Below are 26,543 nucleotides of genomic sequence, written 5' to 3' on the forward strand. Positions count from 1 at the left end.
CTCATTTTATTTATACTAGTGATCGACGCACACTTGATGTGTATGCAAGTGATAAAAAAAAAATCTTTTGTTGAATTAATGAATGTAGAATCATTATTTGACAACAAAATCTATTAATAGTAAATTAAAAAAAATAATACAAAAAATCATAAAATTCGAACCAAAAATTAAATCAAGCAATTATCTGTGAGCATGTTATGTTTAAGTGATAAATATGTATTTCATTGGTTATGTGATATTAGTGATTGATTTAAAGTGACTTAGTGGTGAGAATTTATTTGAAGGGTAAAAAAGAAAATCTAAAAAGTGACAACTGATGGTTTACACAAAATCACCTTCTCCCGCTATATATATATAGACCGAGAGGAAGTTAGTTTGTAGTCAATTTGAAAATTTTTCTTCTTACCTTATCACAAACACAAGATAGTTTGAATTCTCTCGAGTCTCTCCCTATGTGTAGAAAAAGTGTACGGATAATGAAAAAAAAATGTAGACCCGTCAATGGATTTTTAATATAACTTACAAGACATACACGGAAAGAAATTGGGAAATCAATGGTTTAAAGGTTAATTATTCTGTTATTATCCAGAAGTCGAATTTGGACTTGGTCATGTTTAGATTGATTCCTGCCGTACGAAACTCAAATTACACGAAAAGAAGAGACTAGTTTCAGTCACAGTGATTGGCACTTCAATTGTTACCTCATGGGACGGACAAACTCCTAGAACCAACACTTCTAATTGTTTAACAACAAGTAAAGCGTGTATTAACTAAAATAACTCGCGACAGTCATATATTTAAAGGTCCAGTTCGGATTGCTATTTTTTCGAGTTTTTATAAAAAAATATACTGTAACAATTTAATATCATGTGTTTAATAATAATAGTGTATACACTATTTAACAGTATACAATAGTAATCCTAGATTTAATTATACAATTTTGTCGGAGGAGAAAATATATATAAAACCAAATGGTGATCCATAAATTTGTACAATTCTGCAGTTATATGGCTTATGGAATCGTAAAAAATATCGAGTCCAGTCCAAAGTACTAGTTTTAGCATATAACTAACTAGAACCTGTTCTAGAAAACAACGTCATGCTACGCCAGTGCTAGTAGCAAAGCTATTTGGATTAATTACTACTACTAAACAATCTTTTGACCAGAAAAAAATACTTAGGAAAGTTGAATGCTTTGATTAGGAAGTAATACTTAAGACCGAGTTTAGCACTTTTCACACTTTTTCCTAACCCTGGGGCATGACCGAGTAAACCGTAGACCCATTTATCAAATTTGGGTGGCGAATTCCCTTTCCGTGAGAATTGATCGATGACGATGCGTCTAGCGTTCGTGAAAGAGGTCATTCTCGAGTGCGTTTTGGGGTTGAATTGGTCCAGGCTCAGAGCCTGGTCAATCTCTGTCTCCATCAAATGTCATAGGATGCTCTCTCAATGCTATTCACCGCTGTTGGCCCGCAGTTCAGAGCCACTTTTTGGCCCAAATACTTCAGCCACTGTTGGTCCATAAAATAAAGCCACTGTTTTAAGCTATAATGTTGTAGTAATCTGGAATTTTACTTGGGATAATTTTTTCTAACTATTTCATTGGCTTCCCTTTAGATTTTAAAAATTACACTAACATTCCTTAAGGTTAATTATCTCATAACATTTAGGTCCAATCAATAATTTAAAAATTGATATTAGGATAGAGAAGATAACATGGTTCTATCATTGCCTCTTATATCCTACATTATTTAATTAATTTAATACCAAATTTTAACATCATAAAATATTCTTGTCAACATATTAAGATTAGTTCCTTGAGATTTTTATGGTATTAAAATTCACTCCTTATAATATTTTGATTGCAAAATTTTTTGATTATTTAATGGGTTCGTAACTGAAAAAAGTAATTTGAATCTTACATTAAGTAAAATATTTAGAATGATATACTATTTTTAATACCATATGTGATTTAAAAGCCCGATAATAAATAGTAAATCCTAGTGCTTTCTGTGATATTTGGGCCTATATTAGATTAATTAAACAATTTAGTAGATGAGGGGTATTGGTAAAATTATATTATTTCTCTCTTATAATATCACTTTTTTATTGTTAATTGGATCTAGATGTTACAAAATAATAAATTTTAATAGAGGTTAATGTAATTTTCAAACCTAGAGGAAGGCTAGTGAAATAGTTAGAAACCTCTGCAGGGTTTCTAAAATTATCCCATTTTCTTTGTTATGACCTTCTGTCCACTATTAACCTCTTGCTTTTTGGTTATTTGGATTATTTAGAAGGTACTTAAATTTATAATTAATTTTAATATTTAAATGTATTTACAATTAGTGTAATCAATTCAATATTTTCGCACAATACTTTAAAGCAATTTGACCCGATTGCCAAACCAACAAAAGACCCACGAACCCGTTTAGAATGGTAGACAACTCATCGGTCCGTGTATTAATTGTCTTTTTCGTTTTTGTATCCCTTTTTTTTTAATCCTAATAAAAGAATTCCTTTTATTTTGGCCGATAAAAAATTAAAAAAGGAAAAAGGTTTCCATTCTTCATTTTCTTGTCTAAAATCTTTTATTCTTCCTTCGCCAGCTTGTTGTGATTGGGTCAGCTGAGTTGAATTCTGATCCAGAGAATTCCAAATTCAATTGGGAGAAAAACCGAGCAAGATGGGCGGCGCAGCACACGCTCTGAAGAGAATCCCACGAATCAAATTCCCCCCGAGGCATCCTAAACCTCCCGGGAGTATGTTCATGCCCTTCCTGACATGCGTAATTTTGTTTCAAAATGGGGAAAAAAATACCGCGTAATGTTGATTGCTTTGTTTCCTTTCTTTTTAGAAAATATTGCTTTGTTTCTGCATTAGCAATAATGGTTGAGCTGTTTCGAATATCTGCACCGGAATCGGAATTTGTGACCCCAGGGATGCAATTATGGTAGATATTATAGCATGGATGGTAGCCTTATTTTGTTATAAGGGAAGAAGTCCTTTTTTGCAGGTGCTTTCTGGGATTTTGGAGTAGTATCTGATTTTTGTAGCTATTTGGCATTAGGGTATTATGGGCACTGTGGAAATTCTTATCTTTATTCTGTATTAGAGCATAATTTGGCCAAAATGAAGAAAGATGTACCAGAAAGTTAGTTCTGGATATAGAAACTGAACATTTAGAAGACTAGGTTTTGGTAGAAATGCTAGTTGGGATCATGCTGAAGTTTCTAACTTGTTCAATCCGTACACTTTACGCTGTTAGTGAGAAACTCTTTTTCTTTGTATATGCTACTTTTGTTGAGATACAATGCGCTTCAAATGTGGTTTAAACGTTAGGTAAAAGGCTGGTTGACCTGAAGAAACTCAGGCTGTGTGTGGAAGCGCCCATTTGAGAAATTTACCTCAGTTGTGCTTCTGTTCTGCTATCCAAACTGCAATAATGTTCTACTTTGTCTTTAGGAAACTGTAGATATGTTGGTAAGATGTACCGTATATACCTGTGAAGGTTTAGAATCTGAAGGGAATCATATATATTGCCATGTTATTTCCAGTCTCATAAGGATCCAAACTGCATGAGCATTTTCCGTCAGATAACCTCATTGAACTGATGCTGTCTAGGTCCACAGTGGAGATAACTTTTCTATTTGCTGATTCCTACCTGACTATCTCACTTTTGTCTACCTGCTCCCATTGCATTGTATCATTAGTTAACTGCTTGTTCTGTTCTATTTCTATCAAGGAGTTTCACTATGTATTCTGTTTCTGTGATCTCTCAGTCTCTACTGGGCCTGGGCCTTTTGAATATCCTGTTCAATATCTTGCTTTCCTCGTAAAATGAGGAAGAAAATAGAAGCCCGTCTTGGGTCCTATTGATTTCTGGAATGAAGTTTATACTGCAGTGAGCATCTAGTTTCAACTCGAATTATTTTTTATTTGATGGATTCTGAATTAAGCAACAAGACTACTGTTCTGCAGCTACCTCGTCCCAGGCTCAAACAACATCTGCATCTGGAGATGCTTCACGGCCATTTTTTCCAAGGCCTCCTAGCATGACTCCTGGAGGAAAGGCCTCTGACCAGCCCAGAAGAACTCCAGTGTCACAAGAGGAGATTGAGGCTATCTTGGTATGAAATGTTTCCTATAGTGGTGTCATGCTAAATTTATTCCTTCAATTTCCTATCTGCTTAAAGCATTTTCTGCTTTTACTGAATCCTTAGACTAATTCACTGCCAATCTCCATCTCATGCATCCCCTAGCTCCTTCTTGACTAAAGCTACCAAGATATTGGTTCTTAGATTTTGAGGATTGGAACGTGGGTTTTCGACGGTGAAAGCAAACTTTAATGTGGAACACTCTTAAAAAAGAAAATATTGGCAGATCATTTGAAATTCTAAGAGATAATTAGCAAATGAGAATCAGCTTTTAGATAAAATCGAAGTAGTTTGTGAATGCTTAGATGTTTGCTAGAGCTGCATACTTCATTTGTGAAGAATGTGAATGATGTTTAGGATATGAATATTCAGCTTTTATCTTAAAATCAGACACCTGTTGCAACTGTTTTACAATATTAGGTGTTGGTTGTTGGACCAAGAGTGGTGTCCACCATTTGAGCTCCTTTTGTTGTCCTTCCTTCACATTGGATACTTCTGTGTCTGAGAATATTTGTTGATGAATTTAAATTCAACTCTGAGAAGTATATTTTCCTTGTCGTGCTTTGTGAACTCTTGGTATATGAAGGCTTTTCTAGTAATGAACCAATCATGCAGCATCTAGGTAAAAGAGGCCTAATACTTGAGCCCAGCTTTGATCATCTACATATACTCCATTGGCGGAGTGCTGTCCAGATGGACGGCATTCATGACTTTCTAAAACGAGATTGCGTTTGCCCTCCATTGTACTAATAGTGTAGCTTGTCTTCTAACTGTTACTTCATAATCTTTGTATTGTCATATTCTTGTTGGCAGTTGGGTGGCACTCTGTGAAGGAACACAATTCGAGAGTATAGTTCACGAACATTTTGGCTTTCTCAGACATGTACCCATGTGTTCAGGGCAATTGGACACAACTTTGAAGATTACTGACTATGATCTACTTATTTTTGTTTTACTCTTTATAATTTTTGAAGATTTGAGACTATAATCTTCTTCTTGTCGTTTTGGGGTGTCATGGAGGTTTTCATGATATTGTCCTTTCTGGTCCTTTTATACCCCGATGGCGCTTGTAGAGGCTTCAAATCTTAACAATTTCCTTGAAGAAATTTGGTTTAGCTGTTTCAAGAGTTCATTCTGAATTAGATATTTAAAGCTGAAATAAGTGAATTCGCACGTCCAAGAATGAGGCCAGCTGCGGCTATGGAAAAATCAACTTAATATCCTGCTACTCGAATACAGGCAAAAATATAGGTTACGAGTTACTTGATTTGAACGGGCACAGCTACGTAGTGACGAATCCACACGCCAAAAACCAGTACAAAATGGTTGCAAACCCCCGAGATTTACAATGCTAATCCATACATAGAAGAAGAAATGCAGGAGACAATTGAGTCGTTAATTCTTGTCTAACAGGGTCTCGAGGATGGCAGACCTAGGATTAACCATTGGCGGTCCCTTCTCACGGCGCTCGAGCTCTTCAAGCCTGAAAGTTATCAATCTATCCCAGTTCCCACCTTCAAACAAAACACCAGCTTTGCCATCAGTAATCCTCTGGACAATTCCACAATACATGTGATACGGATTGTTAGGGTTCTTGACAATGACAATCATTCCCGGCAATAAAATCGGCAGTTGTGGCGGTTTTTGCTTCTTGACAAAGTTTTGATTAAATGCTAGAAATGCTGATGCTTCAGCCTGTGACTTTTTGGGAGGTGGATTCTGTTCAATGAACTTCTGGAGACCCTTTTCCCCTCCCGGAAATCCACCAGTCAAGCCTTGTAACTCCTTTTCAAATCCATCTTCTGGAATGCTTTCAACTGCCGAGACTTGTGGGTTTTCTTCATTTTCGGTGGTTTTTGATGGTTCTAGCGAGACGGTCTTCTTGAGTTCTTCTTGAAGGCCTGCTTCTCCGTTGCAAAGACCTCTACCTCCCAAGATCTCAGAAAGATTGAATTTGGCATTTGGGCTAAACTGAATGGTTGATGCTTGTTTTGGGGTGGGATTAGAGCAGGTTTTATGAGTGAAACTGGTATGACCAAGAAAACTAGACTTGTGAAGCAGGGGGAACTGAAGGAATGATGAAGCCATTACCCTGCCAAATTGCAGCGAGGGATGAGGATCCGATGATGGATGAAAATTAGCAATAAGGTTACAGTTATTTCATCCCAGTCATACTGTTCTGGCCACATATCTCTTTGCATTGATGGTCCTATCTTTGGCAATGGAGTCACCAATGTGTCAGGCTGTGGGAGGAGTCGGGAGTGTTCGACAGCTAACGAGTTGATGTTGTATTAAGGCCACGAGTGAACTTGGGTTGTGTATTAAGGCCCAGTGAAGTGCAAGGTCCAAACAAATACCGCCTGGGAGTAAGCAAGCAGATCTGTGTTTACCCATGGACTTGGACGATGCCTAGTACCCTGGTCACAAGTTCCATATTGCAACCTCAGTGATGGCTAGCTGCATCAGTAGGAGATTGGACCCATCACTGGACATGTAGGATAATTAGTTTGGGTTAATCTTGTGTACATTCAAAATTTGAATGCATGATACCTATTTTTAATTTAAATTTTATATATATGATATGCATCAAAATCGTTACTGCCCAGTTCTAAGGTGCTGGCACCTTTACGGTTAGCCATCGCATAAAAGCTTTATTACCATTTTTAACCGACATTATTTGCATACATTACATATATATATCTTCAACAAAATTAAGGCAAATCAGATAACATTACATTTATATTAACTTTTCCAAATCCCAAACGTTGACAATCTTATGGTTTGGTGCTCAGACTTGTGTTAAGATCATGTAAAAAGCGTCTCCGAAGTTTCTCCAAACAATCCTGCTTATAGTTTTTGGCCTTGCATTCATCAAATAATTTCTACCCTAATTGGCACCAAAAAGGATAATCTGTTTCTGGATTACACCAATAAATTCATAATCTCATTACATGCTCCGGAATATAAACAAGGAAACGAGAAAGTTTAAAGCCTATAATGTAAGAATGGATCCTAAACTACTCAATGTTGGGGTGAAAAGTGGTGTATTGCCTTATTTGGATTATCATATTGCTCCAATTTTTATTTTTATTTTTATTTTTACATTTTTCGTAAACTATTAATTAAAAAAAAATGTATGTGCGTAATAAATTGATTTTTCGAACTCCAGTAGTATTGAAGTTTGCGGTAAATTAGGGTTGCTTTTACCTACAAGAACCCTCTCCGTAATTACTTGGCCACGATAAGGTCACAAACGTCCTTTCGGAGCAATTATCCCCAATGCTCCAGAAGTCCAATACGAATCACATTTTAATTTCGCAGTAATCATCAAACCTTTAGCCTCCGATCTCTCGCTTTTTCTCTCCAAGAGTTTTCCAAATTTCTCCACATTTTCGCTCTACTCTGTCTCTCTCTATGCATTTATACAGTATGACCGTCTCTCCCTAAATAAATATTCGTGGAGATTCAATTTTGCCCTAATAGAGCGATCTGATTTATTAAAGTCAGCGGAAGTTCAACCTTCAGGTTTCGAACTGTCGGAATTGTAAGATTCCTTTCGATTTTTTGACTGTCGGCAGCTTTTTTTGAAGAAATCGATGTCGATTGAGTTTTAACAGTGGAGCTAAAAAATTAGGTTCTGCAGTTTGGAATTAGGGTTTGGTGGTTTTGGGAGGGGAGTTCGAAGTGAAATAACAGTTATGCCGCGAAGTTCGAGGCACAAATCGCATAAGCAAAGTAAACACAGCTCCAAAGAGGCCAAGGATTATTATTCGGACTCAGACGAGGATGTGAAGATGAAGGATAGGAACAGTAGTAAAGAGGACGGCGGTGGGTCTGTTAGGGTTTCGAAAGATTCGAGCCATTCCGCTTCTGGGGAGAAGCGGAAACTTTCTTCCTCTTCCTTGTTGAGAGAGGGCAAGGATGGAAAAGATCTGAGCGGCAATGGGAATGTGGATGTTGCAGAAGAGTATGTGTCCTCCAAAAGGCGGAAAGACAAGGCCGAGGGCGGAAGTGGTGGTGCTGGAGATAGGTGGCATGGAGGAGGAGGAGATGAAAAGGATGATGGTGGAGGTATAGAGAAGGAATTTAAAGGAGAAAGTTCAAAAATTGATTTAGAGAAGGGTGCAAAATTCAAGGAGTCTAAGGGGTTAGGGGATTCAAAAAGTAAAAGCAGTAAGAGACATGAGAGTGGTGGTGAAAAGGAGGAGAGAAATGTTGGTTTGCTGGTGGAGAAGGAGGAGAGTAGGAGCAGTAGTAGAAGTGAGTCGAAGAGGAAGTCTGACAAGGAGTCAGGAAGGAAAGAGGGAAAGGATTCAAAGGAAATGAAGGACAAGGATCGGGGGCCTGATAGGGAGAAGAAGGGTCAGGAGAGTAGACGGGATTCTGAGATGCGTCAAGCAGATGGGGTTTTGGCAAAGAAGCAAGGATCACAGTGGGAGGATGGGAGCGAAGATAGACAGAGCAAGAGAGGTAGAGATTATACTGGTAAGGTAACTTATTCATGTGGTAGGTATAATAAATGATTTTTTGTTGGGCCTTGGTATTCTTGTTCTGATTAGTCTAGCTAGTCGTTGGTGTGTTTAATTAAATTCTAATGTTGTTGTTCACTCTTGGATTGTCCTTTAAATTGGACTCTTTGTTATGGCTATATTTTAAATGTATCTTTTATTGCTATGTTAATAGAACTAGGAAAATGGTTTTGTGGAAATTCTCTCTACAACTAGTAAGTTAGGGATCCTCAAATGTTCAGTTTGTTCTTCATGCTAATAAAGGGAAGATAAAATCAATTTGACTATTAGTGTATGCATAGATAAATCACCATTTTTTTTGGCCTTTTTTACTCCTGCATTAACTCCAGGACTGAAGTCTGGGTATCTACATGTCTCAATTTCTTCCATGGGTATTATTGCGTGCTTGATAGGTGAGGATTACAGGTTTAAGCCTACAGATTTGTTGGAAGGGGTGCTGTTCTATGATGTTTAGAATGGTATAACACTTGTTTGATTCAATGACTTTCTGTTTCCAGCACTCCTCAGCTATCCGAAAGAAAGATGGGGTGAGAGAGAAAGGGGCACTGGAGAGTGAGGAAGAGAGGTTATTTTACTTGCTGATTTTTTAAGAATCCTTTTTTAAAAAGGAAAAAGATAAATTTTTGAGTATTTTTTTTTGTACTTTTGCACCAGTCTTATCTTTGTCATAGATTATTTATGTTACTTTTTGCTAATTATGGGGGCACACTTGTCAACAGAGGCTTTAAGCTTTTCCTTTTTTCTTTTTCTGTTTGGGCTATGATTGTGTCCCTGTTATGATTGTGTTTCTGAAATTGAGTCTGGAGGCAGGATGCATGGTTATTTTACTGAAAAAGGTTCAGCCCAATTAAAGAGTTTAATGGTGTACTTGTCATACTTCACAACATGATATGTCATATTTCCAAATGCATCTAGCCAGTTGAGGATATGTCTTTGATTTAGTTACTGCCCTTGTGTCCATGTTTGGAAGATCATGTGGCGCTGGCATTGAATACTATTACCTATTAGATAAATAAATAAGTAAAGATGTTCAACTGCTTACTGGTATTATTATTGGTCATTGGGAACACTTCTTCTGGTTTTTAGTTATTGATAGAGGGTAACGAAACATTTCTCTATCATATTTTCATTACTAACCTCATAGATTTTCTTTGTTTTTAACCGTTTCTTGTTCTCTGCAACAAGCCGATCTTTGTTTTCCTAGTATATGATTTACTGGAACGTGTTATAAGTTAAATGTCATCCAAACAAGAATTGAAAGCTATGGTTATTTGTCAGAACTGTTTTTTCATAGTCCACGACAATGAGCTAAATTAATCTTCTCCTGCCCTTCAATGTTTTTCTGCTTTAAAATTAATTCCTGTCCCCTGAGCACATGATTTTTTTTGGGGTTATTTTGTGGATATATGGCCCAAATAAAGCTTATTTCCTAGCTTTCTTCCTCTATGATTTTGTATTTCTGGAATTGTGAATTGAGTTAGAATAGTTAGCTTCGTTTACATTCTCATTGTTGCATTTCCCTGCTGGTGGGAATAGCTAATTGACCATTTTCTTTAGTAATGATGGTGAATTATCTTTGTTGCTTTTCTAATAATTTCTTTGATATTTAAAAATGCAGAATTCGCTATACAGGATGAATTTCGAAATTCAGAGTCAGAGAAGGATCTTGAAAAGAGGATTCGGAGGAGAAGAGATGGTTCTGGTGACGGAGATAGAAGTCAAGATGCAAGAGAAAGTGATGAGAGACATTTTTCCTCTAGGGGTGACCGAGCTAAGGATGGAAAATACAAGGATGAAAGGTACAAGGATGGGAGTTACGGAGATAAGAACCAGGATGATGTGGAGAAAGATGATAGGCACCGAGATGTAAAGTACCGGTCAGATGCTGACAAGGATGTTAAGTATCGGGATGATGGCGACAGAGATGGTAGACATCGGGATGATAAGTTCCGTGAGGATGGTGAGAAAGATAATAGAAGGAGAGAGGATAAGTATCATGAGGATGCTGATAGGGATACTCGACGCAAGGATGACAAGTATCGAGATGATGGTGAAAGAGATGGTTGGCGTAGGGATGATAAGTATCGAGAAGATGGTGAGAGAGAGAATAAACGCAGAGATGACAGGTATCGTGAGGATGGTGACAAGGACAGTAGATATCATGAGGATGGTGAAAGGGATGATAGGTACAAGGATGACAAGTATAGAGAAGATAATGATAGATACAAGGTTGAGAAACGTCGGGAAGATTATGAAAGAGACAGCAGGCGCAAGGATGGAAAGCAAGCAGATGATGTTGATAAGGAGAAGAGACTGAGAGATGCTAAGTACAAGGATGAGCGTGCATCAAGAGACCGCCCAGGGGATAAGTCTGATATTAAGCAATCAAGGGATGAGATTCATGTTGCAGACCTTCATTCAAGGAAATCTAGCATGCGTGATAGTAGTCCTAATTATGATGATCGAGCCAGGTTTAAAGATGATCAGGGTAGAAAAAGAAGCTCTGATAAAGATGATCAGATTGATGTTAAATCACGAAGTACCAAAGATCAACGGTATGATGGTGACAAAAGATTGACAAGTGGTGCCAGGGTAGACTTAACAAGTGAAAGAGGGAGGTCTGCCTCGAGGAATGCTGATCTGGAACTTACTCCAAGCCGCAATAGACATCAAGGTTCCCCTAGTTCAAGTTCTCATGTTACAAGAGAGCGTTATAGGTACTTTTGCCCCCCTTGATTGTTAACATATTTAAACAGAGGCCTGACCTGGTCATTTAGGTTACCTTTATATACCTTTTTTCTTAAAGAATGCAAGCTGGCCTCTTTACAAAATAACTGGTTAGTCTTGAAATAATTGGTTGCATGAGAAGAATGTTCTTCTTTAATGGATAATTGGATGCCAATTTTACCAAATCTCAAAATGTGAGAAATGAATTTTTCGAGATGCTTAGCATTGTATCTCGACTATTGACCATCTTTTCTTCTTGCCTTTTCACTTGATATTTTTTGCCTAGTTAATTTGCTACAGACGGTGGTCTGCATATGTGTTTCTCTTTTCCTGGAGAAGTATTACGATTACTGCTTTGGCCGTATGATATTTGGGCTCTTTTGCAAGGAAGCTTACACATGAACTTGAAACAGAATAAATCGAAAAAAGGGAAGAGAAGAAGGGGAAGAGGCTTTGGGTGGGGGAAGGTTGGAGGTGCTGTTTCTAGTTTACTTGTTCAGATACTTTGACTTAATGGCTTAAAAACATGAACTTTGCAATACAGGAGCATAATTTTTGGTAATATAATTCATTATAACAAGTATTTGTATGTGCTATTTGTTAGAAGGTATAGGGACAACATTTCTCAAACATGTTATTGTGATCAATTATATCATACAGTATTTAGCTTGGTGCATGCAACCCAATCTTAACTGCAAAGTTAATGAAACTGATGGGCATTGAATGCCTATTTGCTTCCTTCCTCTAGGCTTTCAAAGCAAGACGAGTCCAAGTATAGGGAGTATGCATATGAAGATAGATCTAGACATGGTGTAACTTCTGCAAGAGAGTATTCCAGTGCTGCTGGAGTAACTGATAAAATCTCAGCATCTCGAGTAAGTGAGAAAGTTGTTCAGAAGGATGACAGCCATTTGGTAGAATTTTCAGCTGAAAGGCGCCTCAGAACAGATGCTCGCACTTCTCCCAGACAATTAATTGACAAGTCCCCTTCATCAACAAGTGCAGACCGCAGACATGGGAGCAGATCTGATGTTAGACGGAGTATTGATGTGGAAGAATCTGGGCAGAGGAGTGGTGGATCCCGGGATGCAAAGGATTATCCTGGAAAGGAGAGCAGGGGAGTTCGTGATTCAGCTGTGGAGATGCTTCCAGGAGATGACCTTTCCCAAGTTGATGGAGACAATGTGTCTGTTTCTTCACCTTTTGCTAGAACTGGTAATTTTTCTGTCAGTTCCAAGTCTCTTCTACCTCCTCCATTCAGAACAGGGATTGACAGCCCTTTAAATTTTGGATCTTCTGAAGATGACAGTAGAGTGAAATTTAATGCTCGCCATAGAAGAATTAGTGACCCTAATATGGGAAGAGTGCAAGGAAGCCCTTGGAAAGCTGTTCCTAGCTGGCCTTCTCCGATGGCAAATGGTTTCATTCCTTTCCAACACGGTCCACCTCCTGTTGGATTTCCCCCAGTGATGCAGCAGTTTCCTGGTCCACCAATATATGGTGTTAGACCTTCAATGGAGTTGAATCATCCCTGTGTTCCTTACCATATATCTGATGCTGAGAGGTTCCCTGGCCATGGGCGTCCCATGGGTTGGAGAAATCCAGTGGATGATTCGTGCCCTCCTCCATTACATGGTTGGGATGCTAATAATGCTCCTTTTGGTGATGAGTCCCACATTTATGGTAGGCCAGATTGGGATCATAGTAGGACCCTTTCGGGGGGTCGAGGTTGGGAGACAGGTGGAGAGATGTGGAAGAGCTCAAAAAGTGATGTTAGCATGGATTTGCCTTCTATCTCTGAGAAGGAGAGTCGATTTACTGGTGTCCCAGTGGATGTAGCTTTGGCTGGCCACGCAGGTCAACAAGCTCAAGTTGAACAAGTTCAACCTGATATTCCAGCTGAAAGCATTGAAACTAGCAAGTTGAGTGGTGCCTTGCATAAGAAAGCTCCTGAAAATTCAAAGGTTACCACAGAGAAGGCCCTTGATGTCCCCAAAAAGTCAGAAAAGGATGATTGTAATCTTTGCCGTGTATACCTGTCTAAGCTTGACATTTCTGCAGATCTTACTGACCCTGAGTTGTATAGCAAGTGCACAGGCTTATTGAATGTGGATGAGAAAATAGTTTCAGATTCAGAAGATGCCAAGATTTTGTATGTAGAGGTAAAGATAATATTGACACATGCTGTTGTCCTTCTCAAGCTCATATAATAGTCTTCTTATGTCTATTTTGTTTACCCTTGATTTTAACAGGAGGCCTTAGGAGCAAAAGAGCAAGTTCCAACTCCCAACAAAAAGGCATTACTTTTTGCCACCATTAATGACTCTGTTTTCCAGGTATTTGAGTTGCTTAAGTGCATGTTTTGTAATGCATTCTCATTATAGTTCTGTATCTGTCTTGTTGTACTATAACTTTAGTGTTTGTTTTGATAAGTATTGTCTTCAACTTGGTGGCAACAGTACTGCAGCTGCAGAGATTATTTATACTATTTTTTTTTTTGAATAATCTGACAAGCAATGTTGAATTTTTCCATGGCGGGCTGCCTATTGGGTTCATGGTTGATACTTCTATAGATGAAGCGCTATCCTGAATTGGTTACCTAATAAAAGGGGACAAAATAAAGTTTAGAGTGGGGAAGTCGGATATTTCTGATTTTCTGTCGTTTTCCTTTTGAAGTTACAGCTTACTTGTTTTTATATTATATGAAAATTTTCCCATGGTCTTTATTGTGCCCTCTCAAGTTTCAAATGGATATCAATTGTACAGTAAAATTTCCTTTCTAAACTGTGTGCATGTCTTTATCCGCAGAAAGCCATGACACTGTACAAGAAATGCAGAGAAGAATTTGAGGTCATAAGTGGAGAGAACACTACATTAGCCCAGTTGTGCAATAAGAGTATTATCAAGTTTGATCAGGAGATGCACCTTTCTGAAAATAACAAAGCTGAGCAACTCTCATCTGCTGACAACGAGCCGCAGCCACAGGATGCCTATCCAAATTGTGCCCTGGAAGTTAAGCAGCAGGTCTTTGTACCTAAGTTGGAAGAAGTTTCTCCAGAGGAATATCAGAAGTTGGATGAACCAGCTGTTGCTGATGTCATGGAGAAATCAGACAAGACAATAATGAACGCAAAGATAAAGGAGGAATTGGTGAATGATATGGATTTTCAGGAGCAAGTTCCTGTCAATTCTGTCTCCATTAAAGATGTAGAATCATCTACTTGTCTTGAAGAGGTGGTCATGCCCAGCAATTCAAGGGCCATTGAGTTGGCCAGTAACAGTGAGGTGCAAATACTGCCCGATTCTAAATGTGGTTCCTTGCTTTTAGCTGATGTGTCCTCTAAGGCATGTGAGGTAGCGATACCAGAGTCAATTGAATCTGGATCAGTAAATTTAAGCCGGATACATCATTCTCCTGAAAATACACATTGAGACATTTTATTTTTATCGAGTTTTTGAAATGCGGTGGTAGCTTTTATTTGCGTATCTTATATATATGCTGCTTATCTTCGTTATGCAATAAACATTGAGTTTTGTCTACATTTGATCTGGGTGTCATTTTGGAGATAGAGAAAATGTTCCCTCTTTCCTGCACTAGGGATCTGACCGGTCGGACTTCAGTTGCTTCGTATTCACCATCTCCAACTGATTTTGGCGATGCCAGCTGTGTTTCAGCAGGTTCGTTATTGAGGTGAGGCACTCTTTCTGAAACAGTTGCTCTACCTGCCGCCTGCTCCAGGGCTATCGGATGTTTTACTTTCTGCTTAGACAAACAACGTTGAACGCTAACGAATACAGCACTGCATTGTGTTATGTGCTTAGGCAAATAGAAAACATACCTGTTGAGTAAAACAAGGGAACTGAGACAAATCTTGAATTGAGTCTCGGAAAGTTAATGAATACGAAGTTCGGATCTGCCTTTGTTCCACTCCCAGTATCTAAAAAATAGTATATGATAAACTGAATGGCACATGTATTAGGATTTGGGTGTTATCGTACTTAGTATCATTATGTTGATTTGGTTTTTTTATGTAGGTTAAGGTGCTAAATAGTAATAGAGCTATTTAATAAAATTTTGAGCAAATATATAATTTTACGGAGACAGAGGCTGGATATTCATCTAATTCCTATAATTTAAAGAAGCCTATAGCCTTGCTCTTGAAAGTGGTTTTCAAGATACTTGGTATCCTTTGTCGTAGATTACGAATTATTTCACGTTATTACTCATATGCTGACTGATTCATGGCTGGAGATCAATAATGTTACTCTTAAGATGTACGCTTGACGTGAAAATAGTTTTTTTTTTTTTTTTTTTACGTGAAAATAGTTGTATTCGTTGGTCCTATATTTCCATTAATTCCATTAATATGGTGCCCAGGCGCTACTGGTTGCCTGTTCCCTCTAATGTACCCTAGGATGTCGTTATGTTCTGTACTTTAAAAGAGCTTTTTGAAAAAGTACTTTAAAAGAGCTGAAAACACACGTATATACAATTTCGAATTTAAACAACTAAAGCAATTTCGTGTGCCATTAGTGCATTCTCGTGCTATAGGTAGCGCTACTTGCTTTCACGTTGTTGATATTATGCAGGAAATTAACAATTTGATATGTTAAAGTAGAATATCATTCTAACATACTTTCTTGTAAAAAAAAATAAAAAATTCTAGCATAATAATTTGCATTATGCGTTTATTATTATTGTTGTTGTTGTTGTTATTATTATTACAACAAAGCGTGGAGTACTTAGTAAGACACTTTAATTGTACGGAAAAATCATAGATTCATATTATCAGTGGAGTAAGAAGGGAATCACTGTGATTATCGAACAAAAAGAAAGGGCATTATTTTTCAACAGCCCTATAATATATTTCTGATGAAAACATTTTGATTCAACTTTGTGGATGTACGCAGTAACTCCTGTGATTAGGGATTCATGAATAATATACTTTTTTAACTTTAATCTTTGGTGCAAGCAGTTTGAATCTAGCGTGCAAAGTGTTTAAAAGGAAAATTCGTTTAAAATGTTTTTTACATTTTCGCAAATGAATTTTTTTGTTCTTCACTTTTAATATAGTAATTTTATATTTCTTACAAATTCAAGTTATTAAAATTTGGTTCTAACCTACGTTTTTTTTTATCACTTTTTAACCTAAAATCACCGTGTGTGAATCACATGCAATCTTTTTTTCTTTTGTATAAAAAGGTGTCATGTTCTACTTTTTTTTAATGGCAAAAATAAATATGAGTTTAGTCCGATTTCACTTTTTTAGGAGAAAAAATGATATGGTTTAGATCAAATTCTACATTTTTAGGGTAAAAATAAATATGGATCAAATCATTTGTTTAATTACAAATGAGATCTAACTTTTTTGTCTTTAAAAAAAATATGATCACATGTAGATCAAGTGATAGATTTATGATAAAAAGTGATTAAAAACTTAAATTGAAACTATTTTAAAAGTGAGGGATGTTTAATTGAAACTATTTTAAACGTGAGGGATATTTTGAACGGTTTTCACTTTTAAAAAAATTTAATTAAGAAGGCGAACCCAGGTAATGATAATTGTTGTTGTTAAATTTAGGAATTAATAAGGAACTGGATCGGGGATAAGACAACTATTTTGGTTGCGCGGTCCGACCAACCAATCTGAGATGCCAATTTCCAGCTAACCTCCTTGAAAAAAATAACCAACCAATGGGGGTAGGATTGCCATTTTACCACTAACCACTACAAACTAGACACCAGATACGTACTTAAGCAATCCCCTTCCAATTAACTCACAACAACATCCACCTCCACCACTCAAATCATTAGTAATTGTGTCCAACGTCAACAACCGTCTTTCCCGTACCAAAAGCAACTTTTCGTAGTCCCCATCTCTCTTGGACCTCGGCAAAACTTCAGTTGATCATCATAATCATCATCGTACTTTACAGGTTCGAGCTACAAGCACCTTCTGTTTTACTTTGTCCAATTACTCGTATACCGCGCTTATTTTATCGGAGTAGTATTTCATTTACTGAATTATGTTTTCAGTTATGATTCGCTAGTTTTATTTGCAGGGGTATTAGTTCAAATCAGTGAGACTTGCGGAAGTTTTGTAGGCCTGAATTCGGGAACTATAATTCTGTGCTGAACCTTTTTGTTGAGATCAAGTGAAATTCGGTTGATATAGTGATTCATTTCAGTTGAGGCGTGTCTTTGCGCTGGTTAGCTCCTAATTTCTGCCTAATTTATTTTAGTTTGAATTCGTACGGAAAATACTCGTTATCTTTTAATTAGTAGTAGTGTTTAGTTGAAGATGATGGGTTGTTATGTACGCTGCAGCAGGAATATAAGCTACTTAATATTGGATTCAACCTATATTTGATCTGCTTGTATGATCGCTGAAAGAATTTGGCGCATGTCTTGCTAATCACTATTGAATTTTGGGTTGGTTAAGCTCATAATCTACGTATGCACATGTTTTCTTGCAGTTTGCCATTAAATGTTCATCACATAACCAGCTCATATTGATAATTTGTGATCGAACTAATTATTCATTGTCGAATGAATGAGATGATTCAGTAATCTGATGATGTAGTCGAGATTGACTTTTTGATTCGCGCTGTTATACTATGATTAGTGCACAAAATGGCTTTCCTGGATTTCTTTAGAGCTTGTACACTGGAGTGTTTAACACCTCTTTGATTTGGGTAGTGGTGATCAGCAGCTCTTCAAAGCTGTAAACCAGTTTATCGCCTTACTGAAACTGAGTCCTGATTTGCCTTTTAGGCATTCTGTTTTGACATCTCAAGGATAGTAGGGATTAGTTCTCTTCAGTTTTGTCCCCGGAATTCAGATCTATGACATTGTATGAGGTGTAATTAATCCACACCTTTCTTGTTCTTCTTCTTTTCCTTTTTGGTTGTCTTTTTGCAGTAATTTTGTTCATTGCAAGGGGAAACTCAGAATGACACTACATTTTGATGTGTGTATAAAGAATGTGTTGGACAAGAAATCTTAAGACTAAGCAAGTCCTGTTTAAAAAGACTGGCTGTTGCTGTAGTCTCTGATATAGGCCATATACTTCTGAATCCTGTGCTAATCAAATAAACTTATCATTGGACCATTTAGGCATACCACAAGGTACAGTCTCTGATTTTATTTTTTTGAACATTATACTTTGTATGTGATTGAACGCAACAGAAAATAATTGGTTGAGTGTTTTGGAAATTTTACTGCCTTCATTGTTAGCTTACCTTTTATGCTCAGTGGTTTTCACAAGATTACCCCAATGTTTCTACGGGGAGTGGCTTCTCTTTAATTAGCTTTTCTTAGTTCTTACTGTGCTTTGAAAGTGTGAAAGAAATTCTTCATGATCTCATCAACTTTAGTAGGTGCTGTTGTGGTAGGAGAGATTTATTTTATGCCATATGAAAATATAGAGAGTTAACTGTAATTTTCAGTATTTTAGGAGAGGTTCCTGTCACGATGAGGAGCCTCCTGGATTTTTGGTGAGTTTGTTCTAACTTAAATTTACATAACTCATAGCTTTTCTGCCCAGAGGTAAGCTCCATGGGTGATGGCCCTCCAGGAATAGAGGTTTTTGCTGATCATTTTCAAGCTTCAACATCTGATGCAGATCGTCCCCAAAGTCAAACTTCTTCTACAGATTCAAGAACTAATAGTTATTTGAGGTATATCTCCTTGAAAGATACCATGTAAATAGTTGCTTTTTTTGAATTAATTTCATCTTCTCTGTTTTAGGATAGGTCCCACAGCAGTTTGTGGGCTCGAAGACAGTTAAAGAGTGCTGCATCAATGTTGAACTTGTTTAGTTTACGGGGGTTACCTTGGATATCTGGAACGGATGGTCAGGAAAAGGTTGATTACACATTATCTTGAACTTCATGATTTAGTAATATGGTACATTGTGGATAACTAGTGAGTGCATTTTACAGGTTGTGCTAAGTGCCACAGAAGTTGCATCTCTTCGATCAGAGATAACTGACTTGGAAGAGAGGGAAGCCCACCTGAAAGCCCAGTATGGCGGTTTTCATGCTATATTTTTGATCTTTTGATTACCCATAGATTTAGTTTTGCAAGTACATGTTTCCTCTTCCTTCGCTCTCGCAATTATGCTAAAAGTAAAGCTCATTTAAGTTCTGACATAGAAATACAATGAATAAATCTAAATTCAACTGCTTCGCTATGCAAAGCTGTCTCAATTCATATGCTCATATTATAGCAAGGATAAAAAAGAAATAAAAATCATCACAACAAAAGCTCTTGGATCAAATGTTGATGATAATTTGTATTCATTGTTCAAGTTATAACCACGAAAGCCTTTTGTGGGTCAATTGTTTTGGAGTCAATAGATATATTGCTCAACATCTCTCTCTCTCTCTCTGCGATATCTTGTTTTGAATTAATTGACTGAAATAAAAAGTCATGGATGACTTGGCAATTCCAATTTTGATCGAGCAATCCTGTCTATTTTCCACATTCATATGAGTGTGTCTGTGCGTGTGTGTTATTGTGCGCGTATTGCGTCTGGAATAGTTAATGTAGATACCGTGGAGCATATTTAAAATGTATGTTGCCTGAAAATATTTCCTGTCTTATACAGGCTGGAACATCTTGATGAAATATTGCGATCTGCTCGTCTATCAGGCTATTTGTACTTGAGAACGGTAGGGACCGTGCAAATTCTTTCAATTCTAACCATATGCTTGTAGTAAGACCCCGTGTCCTGTCTGCACTTTGCATACATCATTACAATATATCTCATTTCTTTGGCAGAGATGGGCAACATTACCAGGAGAACCTCCTCCTCTTGATGATGCTGAGGTTGACGACTGGCTTCCACGCTTTGTTGTCCTCCAAGGATCGTGTATTTTTCTGTATTTGGCATCGACTGGTAATCAATCAGAGTCTTAATTTTCAGCAGTGACTTTTTTCTTCAAAGTATGCATGTCCATTCACATCAAAGTTGTTGGAGACTTCTGTATTTAAAAGTGCTCATAGATTCTTTATAATCTTAGATGGTAGAGAGTACATGAAATCTTCTGTCTGCTTGGGTTGGTTTTTCTACATGCCACAGTATGTTCTGTTGTTAATTGAACCATTAAAAATAGATGGTGTTTGGTGACTTATTACACATATTTATTATCCTTTTTATACATTAATGGCTTACCTCAAAATAATAGCACATCAGAGTTATCAAGTTTTTTCTCCATTGTTTAATCTCACATATTGATGCTTGTCATTGTCAGAATGTAAATTGCGATGGGTTGGGCTGCATCTCACTTGTAATTTTGAAAATTGTGGAATTCCATTCCAACTGTTTCTTGCAGCTTGTAAAATATTAGCATCCATACTTTCTGTGTTCTTTGTCAATGAGCTTATATGTGACAATTTACAGATTTGAGTCCCCAGGACTCCACACTACTCTCTGATGTGGTTGAAGTTGGTCGTCTTCCAAACCTTACACGAGAAGATGAGGAAATCCGATATTGCTTTTACATCTTAACCCGTCATGGCCTGCGCTATGAGTGCTCAACTGCTTCCGACGTGCAGGTAGTTGTTCTTCTTTTTGGTGGGGAAGGTGTTCTTCTTGACCTCATTAGTGGATTATGAGTAAAAGCCAACTCTAGACCTCCCAGAACGTGTTATTTTGTGCATGACTTTCTCTTTCAGAATTTGACCATTATCTTACAAGTGAGAAATGAGTCAAATGGTTTTAGAATTAGGGAAAAACCCTAATCCACAAATTGTTCCCTCCTAAGTTAATAGAAACTGGATGAACATGTGGATACAGGTCTCGCTAATTTCTTTTTTCGCCTTAGGTGGATGTTTGGTTGGAAGCATTACAAATCGACTGCAAATTGGGATCTGAGTCTAAAGCTGTTGATGATTCAAGGGAAACTTGACTGGGTTACATGTTCAAGCTTGAACCGTAAATACTGCCGAACATGTTGTAAATAGTAGCATCTGATTCCTGACTCTTGACTGCAACAACGAGAAATTATTTTGTGTGATTTGTACATATCCCATTCCAGCTAGAACCATAATCAATGGTGCTTTTAGCCTTTTACTACTAATTTTTGTGAAAAGGTTTTAGAACTCACGATTGTACATCAATTTTATTTCTCTGGGCCGTGGTAGATACAGTTCACATGCTGTCAAGCGTAGTGGTGATATTTGAGATACACCAAAGTTTGTGCTTTCTTGGTTTGGCAGCAACACAACACAAGACAATATTATGCGGCAAAATTATGTACCATTTGATTTTGGCCGGGTGATGGAACATCAACAGTTTCTTTATGTACATGGAGTTCCAACAAAGTCATTCACTGTAAAACTATTCCAATACTGGCAGTGGCAATTAGTGCGTCTTTCCACTTTATTCCATCGAACAAAAGCATGGTCAGATTAGAATAAGGAATAAAGTGATATAGCAAGAAAAAAGAAATCTGTCTTGACATATAAATGATCCTGTTTGGATAGAGCGTTATTTGAAATAATTACAGTAATTTTTTTTGTGATGTGATATATGTGAGATAAAAAGGTGATTGAAAATATAAAAAGATGAGTTGAAAAATATGTTTATAATATAAGTAAAATATTATTTAAAAAAATCGGGTATTCAAACAAGTCCGGTCGTGATATTTGCCAACTCTCATTTCTGGTAATAGGCAGCATTCCTTGTTCTCTCACGAAAGAAGCTCCACTCTTACTTGCATTACAAAATGCTTCCTTCAAAATATATCTGTAGAAGACAAGAAGAAAAAGGGCGAAGCATATCCAGAGTCCAGAAGTGACCAAAAAGCATTAAAAAAAAAAGAATTTTTTTCCTCACTTAAATAAATTTAGTCCGAGTTTCCAAAATTGCATCACACGTGATTCACTCACACAATAGCCAACTTACCAAACGAGAAAAGAAAAAGGAACAAAAACCACTACGCCGTCGTAAGCAGATGCCGGTAGGCCATTTCTGAACCCACAAAAGTCCCAAAGATTCGGGTAGGGTTTTGACTGAGGAGTGGACGTAACTCACGTAAGTCACGTAACCAATGAGTAGCCTTTAAGGTCTCTAACCTGGGTAAATATGATAACTGCCAGTTGTCAAAGAAGGACTCGACGTACCACACCTAATTGCATAATGTACAATGCCATTGCTGCACTTTTGTGTAGTGTACCGTGTACTTTGCTTTACCGAATCAAATCCATTACTCCTAGAAGCAGAAACAGAAGCAGAAGCAGAAAAGCTCGCTCGCTCAATCCAGGAGAAAAGTACATCACTCATCACTCCTATCATTATATACTCATTTCTCTTTTTGACCTTTTCACCTCAAAACCAGAAGCCGCAGCTCCACGTTTTTCATAAAGTTCGATTACATAAACTCGGAAAAGGGAAATAAAAAAAAAAGAAAAAGAAAGATGAGATCCGAGATTTGCAGATCCGCTGCACGAGCTGCAAGGACTCTTCTTTCTGCATCCACCAGGCAGAGCTCTCGTGCCTTTTCCGGTAAATTACTTGCGTCGCTGCTGCGTCTCGAATTATTTGAATTGTTTCTTCCTATGTTTCGATAACTTTTTTATTCTCTCTGGTTTAAAATTTTGCTGTGTACGTTTCATTAGTAGTTGGCCTTTTTGCATTGTTGGTTATCAACTCGCATGCAAGTTGACAAGTGTTCTTCTTTTTGTCGGACAAATGAAAGAAAGAAGTCAAAATTGAATCTTTTTATACTCTTTTCGAAGTATGTGCAAAAATCATTATGGTATTGGCGTATTTGTGTTGTGAGTCTTTCAAGATTGTTTTGTTTGTCGATTTGAGTCAGAGGAGTGCTGGTGGAGTTTTTGGTTAGCCTAGGACTAGGCCTGTTTTTGTAACTCTGTAGGTGTATTAGATTGACATGTTGCCGTCTGTGACCCTGCTCTTCTGGAATTAATGAAGAATGTTCGTTTCCGAATTGAATTCATAAAATCCCATTCAGATTTCTGTTCCATCTGGGCATCTGCAAATGCTCGTTCCTTCTCTCTGATTTTTTCGGCCTGTGTCTTGTCTCTCGTGTCTCTAGACAATCAATCGTAGCAGATAGATTAATATATTAATCTGTTATTTTGTCTGTTTTTGCACATTGGGAAACAAATCTCACCATTAGTAGCTTTACAGCGAACCTGTTTTAATGCTTACCTGAAGCAATATAAGTAGTGAATATATTTCTTTGGTTGCAGAAGGGCGAGCAGCAGCAGCTGCAGCAGCAGTTTCATTGAGAGGAAGGGCAACTTCCCTTGCCGCGCATAGCAGGGTGGATCCAGGAAATGCTTCTAGAAGTTGGATTTCAGGGCTCCTTGCCCTCCCTGCAGCAGGTTCCAGTTACCAAATTTATATGTCAAATTCACTGCTTTGTTCCAGCCGCTGTCTTTGTAGATATGGTTAAGATAATCGGAGGTTGGGTTAAGGTTGCTGGATCTTTTAGTTTAACCATATGTTCTTATATGTGTCATCTCTGGCATTAAGAGCACTTTTCATCAATAAGCAGCCAGAACAGTATGACCGTGGCACTCTGGAAATAAGTTTTGAATCAGCCAATGCGCGGGCAACGTCCTCTTGTAGGCTTAGAATCGAAATTCTATACATCATAAATTCAAGTGAAAAGAAGAGGAGCCTTGTCCCTGGCTTAACATTAGCATTGTGGCATCCAGGACCTCTTCTACAGTAATTATTCCATTCTTATTTCTTATGCATGGAATGGGGTGAATTAGTTTGTTCAGGTTGTACTCGAGCATGAGTTACTGCCTTGTTTTTCTCGCCCGACAGAACTTGATTATTGCCTATAATGCTTAAAAATTGAGTCTCCAATAGCTCCTTGAGGTTCAAAACTGTAGATTGTGATCTCCCTCTCCCTCTCTCTCTCTCTCTCTCATATGGGCAAATTTGGTTTGTACTAGAAATTGAACATATAGATCCTTGTGCAATTGGTCTTACAAAATCATGATCTGGAAGCTGTCTTTCACTTCATTGTGAGTAGGATCAGTCATTTTGATTGCTTGTTTACTTTTAAAGCTCCAAACCAGATACTTTAAGTTGCTCTAGATTGTGCATTACAATAACCACGTTGGACAACCAGTACTTATTATTCTTTCAATTTCCTTTGATTCTGCAGCTTACATGCTCACAGAGCAAGAAGCACATGCTGCAGAGGTACATTATTTGCTCTCCTTTCATCCTACTGCTCCTCACATACACATGCACACATAATTTTGCCAACAGTATTTTTTTGTCTGAGTTTTCTTTGTGACTGATTCTGCGCCTTTTCCTCTCTATTTAGTTGGAACGCACTTTTATTGCCATCAAGCCTGATGGGGTGCAAAGAGGACTGGTATGATGCAGTCAAATTATTCTGTCGTCCTACAGGGACACCTTGCTTATTTGGATTTCCGAATTGATTACCAACCGTTTAACATGGCGCTTGACTGGAAACTTCCCTCTTGGATATATGTTATACACTTTTCTGTTCCTTTTTACTGATTTTGTGTTTTGGTGTCCTCTTGAGAGAATAGGCCTGGATTGTGCTTTTCAATTCAGTTCATCATCTAGAAATGGATTATTTTTCATGTTCTCCGTATCTCATTGAGCATCTTTGTTTGATCTAAAATTGTGTTCCTGAGTTTCAGATTGCAGAAATCATATCCCGCTTTGAACGCAAAGGTTTTAAACTCGTGGCAATCAAAATTGTGGTTCCTTCAAAGGACTTTGCACAAAAGCATTATCATGATCTCAAGGAAAGACCATTCTTTAATGGCCTCTGTGACTTTCTAAGCTCTGGTCCTGTCATTGCAATGGTAAGATGAACCAAACTCTGCCATGATCTGTTTGACTACTTATGCAACCGATAAAAACTTTTGAGCGCATTTTTGCTCGTTTAGGTTTGGGAAGGCGAAGGAGTAATAAAATATGGCCGGAAACTTATTGGTGCTACAGATCCACAGAAATCAGAACCTGGAACCATTAGAGGTGACTTAGCTGTTGTGGTTGGAAGGTAACATTCTATATGTCAAAGTGGTTTTGTTTTTCTAAAAGCTGTTTGGTCTTTAGAATTACGTGCTTAGTATATTTGGACGTGTCGAATTTGTATTGGCTTTTATGCTTTCAGAAATATTATTCACGGAAGTGATGGCCCTGAAACTGCGAAGGATGAAATCAGCCTATGGTTCAAGCCCGATGAGTTGGTTAGCTACACGAGCAATGCAGAGAAATGGGTCTATGGAAGCAACTGAGACAATTTTTTTCTTTAATTTACCGTTTCTTCTGCAACTTCGGTCCACGTCAAAGAGTGGATAAATACGAAAATTATCAAAATAATGTGCATGTGTTTGGGCGAGGAACAACACATTAGTTTGGAACAAACTCGCTGTGAAAATCATAGCAATAATTTGTTTCCTCAAATTAATTAGCACATGACTTAGTTCAATGCAATTTTACCTTGACAGTTCGTTTCTCTACCAGTTAATATGCCGTTATATGTTTAGTCTTTGAAGACTGTATGACTAACCGCTAATGCATCATGTCAAAGACAGAGTTCTCTCAATTATCAAATTCAGGATTCGAATTTTGGGTCTAGGTGAAAAAAATGTAAAGAGGGATGAAACATAAAAAATAAATAAAAATAATCATTGAAGAACAACAACCCGTCGAAACAAATACTAGCACTATAAACAGAATAGGGGGTTAGATTCATATAGAGGGTTGAAACAAATACTAGTACTATAAACAAAAGAGGGGTTAGATTCCTAATGGGGCTTATATTTGCTCCTGAGAATTCATATGTGTATCTTAAGTGATGACAAGAAGGGCACTTTAACTCGTAGAGGGGTTAGGCTTGCTCTTAAGAACTCATATGTGTATCTACAATAATCAAGCGGGAGCAGATGATTTGGTGTAAATAATCTGTTGTCATTTTTTACAATTTTTTTTTTATCCTTTAACTAACTTTTCACCGTTAACCCACTTCAACTCAAGTACTGACATCATACGACAAATGAATTACATGTTTATCACTTAAACATAACCTCTGACAGATAATTGGTTGATTTAATTTTTTTTGTTTGATTTTTATGATTTTTTGTATTAACTTT

The 26,543-nt window shown here is 37.4% G+C and overlaps 4 protein-coding genes across 6 annotated transcripts; 3 read left to right on the forward strand and 1 right to left on the reverse strand.

Moving 5' to 3' along the window:
* The first annotated feature begins 2,550 nt into the window (after positions 1-2,550).
* Positions 2,551-5,292, forward strand: LOC113704164 (uncharacterized). The gene is made up of 3 exons (XM_027225877.2): positions 2,551-2,765; positions 3,985-4,133; positions 4,974-5,292. Exons 1-3 carry the CDS (start codon positions 2,690-2,692, stop codon positions 4,989-4,991), a joined length of 243 nt encoding a protein of 80 aa, XP_027081678.1. The 5' UTR covers positions 2,551-2,689; the 3' UTR covers positions 4,992-5,292.
* Positions 5,293-5,359: 67 nt separating this feature from the next.
* Positions 5,360-6,381, reverse strand: LOC113704162 (NAD(P)H-quinone oxidoreductase subunit S, chloroplastic-like). Its single transcript, XM_027225876.2, has one exon. The coding sequence runs from the start codon at positions 6,246-6,248 to the stop codon at positions 5,556-5,558; it is 693 nt and encodes a 230-aa protein (XP_027081677.1). The 5' UTR covers positions 6,249-6,381; the 3' UTR covers positions 5,360-5,555.
* Positions 6,382-7,454: 1,073 nt separating this feature from the next.
* LOC113703181 (uncharacterized) lies at positions 7,455-14,877 on the forward strand. 2 transcript variants are annotated; one of them, XM_027224463.2, is made up of 6 exons: positions 7,455-8,645; positions 10,308-11,406; positions 12,165-12,631; positions 12,719-13,578; positions 13,669-13,752; positions 14,225-14,877. In XM_027224463.2, exons 1-6 carry the CDS (start codon positions 7,859-7,861, stop codon positions 14,846-14,848), a joined length of 3,921 nt encoding a protein of 1,306 aa, XP_027080264.2. In that variant the 5' UTR covers positions 7,455-7,858; the 3' UTR covers positions 14,849-14,877. The 2 variants fall into 2 exon arrangements, with proteins under 2 accessions (XP_027080264.2, XP_027080262.2); XM_027224461.2 differs by having other exon boundaries at positions 12,165-13,578.
* A 1,793-nt stretch (positions 14,878-16,670) lies between these two features.
* Positions 16,671-25,897, forward strand: LOC113703916 (nucleoside diphosphate kinase 3). Of its 2 annotated transcripts, XM_027225435.2 has the most exons (16): positions 16,671-17,353; positions 17,480-17,626; positions 18,951-19,096; positions 19,172-19,283; positions 19,361-19,443; positions 20,029-20,092; positions 20,202-20,319; positions 20,824-20,978; positions 21,248-21,297; positions 22,847-22,929; positions 23,640-23,774; positions 24,572-24,609; positions 24,737-24,787; positions 25,083-25,250; positions 25,335-25,447; positions 25,562-25,897. In XM_027225435.2, the coding sequence occupies exons 3-16, from the start codon at positions 18,975-18,977 to the stop codon at positions 25,683-25,685; spliced, it is 1,416 nt and encodes a 471-aa protein (XP_027081236.1). In that variant the 5' UTR covers positions 16,671-17,353; positions 17,480-17,626; positions 18,951-18,974; the 3' UTR covers positions 25,686-25,897. The 2 variants fall into 2 exon arrangements, with proteins under 2 accessions (XP_027081236.1, XP_027081235.1); XM_027225434.2 differs by lacking the exons at positions 16,671-17,353; positions 17,480-17,626; positions 18,951-19,096; ... (4 more) ...; positions 20,824-20,978; positions 21,248-21,297 and having other exon boundaries at positions 22,623-22,929; positions 23,643-23,774.
* The last annotated feature ends 646 nt before the right edge of the window (positions 25,898-26,543 follow it).

This window comes from Coffea arabica, chromosome 8e (genome assembly GCF_036785885.1).
Source record: "Coffea arabica cultivar ET-39 chromosome 8e, Coffea Arabica ET-39 HiFi, whole genome shotgun sequence".
NCBI classification, from domain to species: Eukaryota; Viridiplantae; Streptophyta; class Magnoliopsida; order Gentianales; family Rubiaceae; genus Coffea; species Coffea arabica.

Bases quoted from the DNA above. Each gene is read 5' to 3' on its own strand.
- LOC113704164 (XM_027225877.2), top strand. From the start codon at position 2,690: ATGGGCGGCGCAGCACACGCTCTGAAGAGAATCCCACGAATCAAATTC. The intron at 2,766-3,984 runs GTATGTTCATGC...ACTGTTCTGCAG, and splicing joins GCATCCTAAACCTCCCGGGA to CTACCTCGTCCCAGGCTCAA.
- LOC113704162 (XM_027225876.2), bottom strand. From the start codon at position 6,248: ATGGCTTCATCATTCCTTCAGTTCCCCCTGCTTCACAAGTCTAGTTTT.
- LOC113703181 (XM_027224461.2), top strand. From the start codon at position 7,859: ATGCCGCGAAGTTCGAGGCACAAATCGCATAAGCAAAGTAAACACAGC. The intron at 8,646-10,307 runs GTAAGGTAACTT...TTAAAAATGCAG, and splicing joins GAGAGGTAGAGATTATACTG to AATTCGCTATACAGGATGAA. The intron at 13,753-14,224 runs GTATTTGAGTTG...CTTTATCCGCAG, and splicing joins TTAATGACTCTGTTTTCCAG to AAAGCCATGACACTGTACAA.
- LOC113703916 (XM_027225435.2), top strand. From the start codon at position 18,975: ATGGGTGATGGCCCTCCAGGAATAGAGGTTTTTGCTGATCATTTTCAA. The intron at 19,284-19,360 runs GTTGATTACACA...TGCATTTTACAG, and splicing joins GAACGGATGGTCAGGAAAAG to GTTGTGCTAAGTGCCACAGA. The intron at 24,610-24,736 runs GTACATTATTTG...CTCTCTATTTAG, and splicing joins AAGAAGCACATGCTGCAGAG to TTGGAACGCACTTTTATTGC.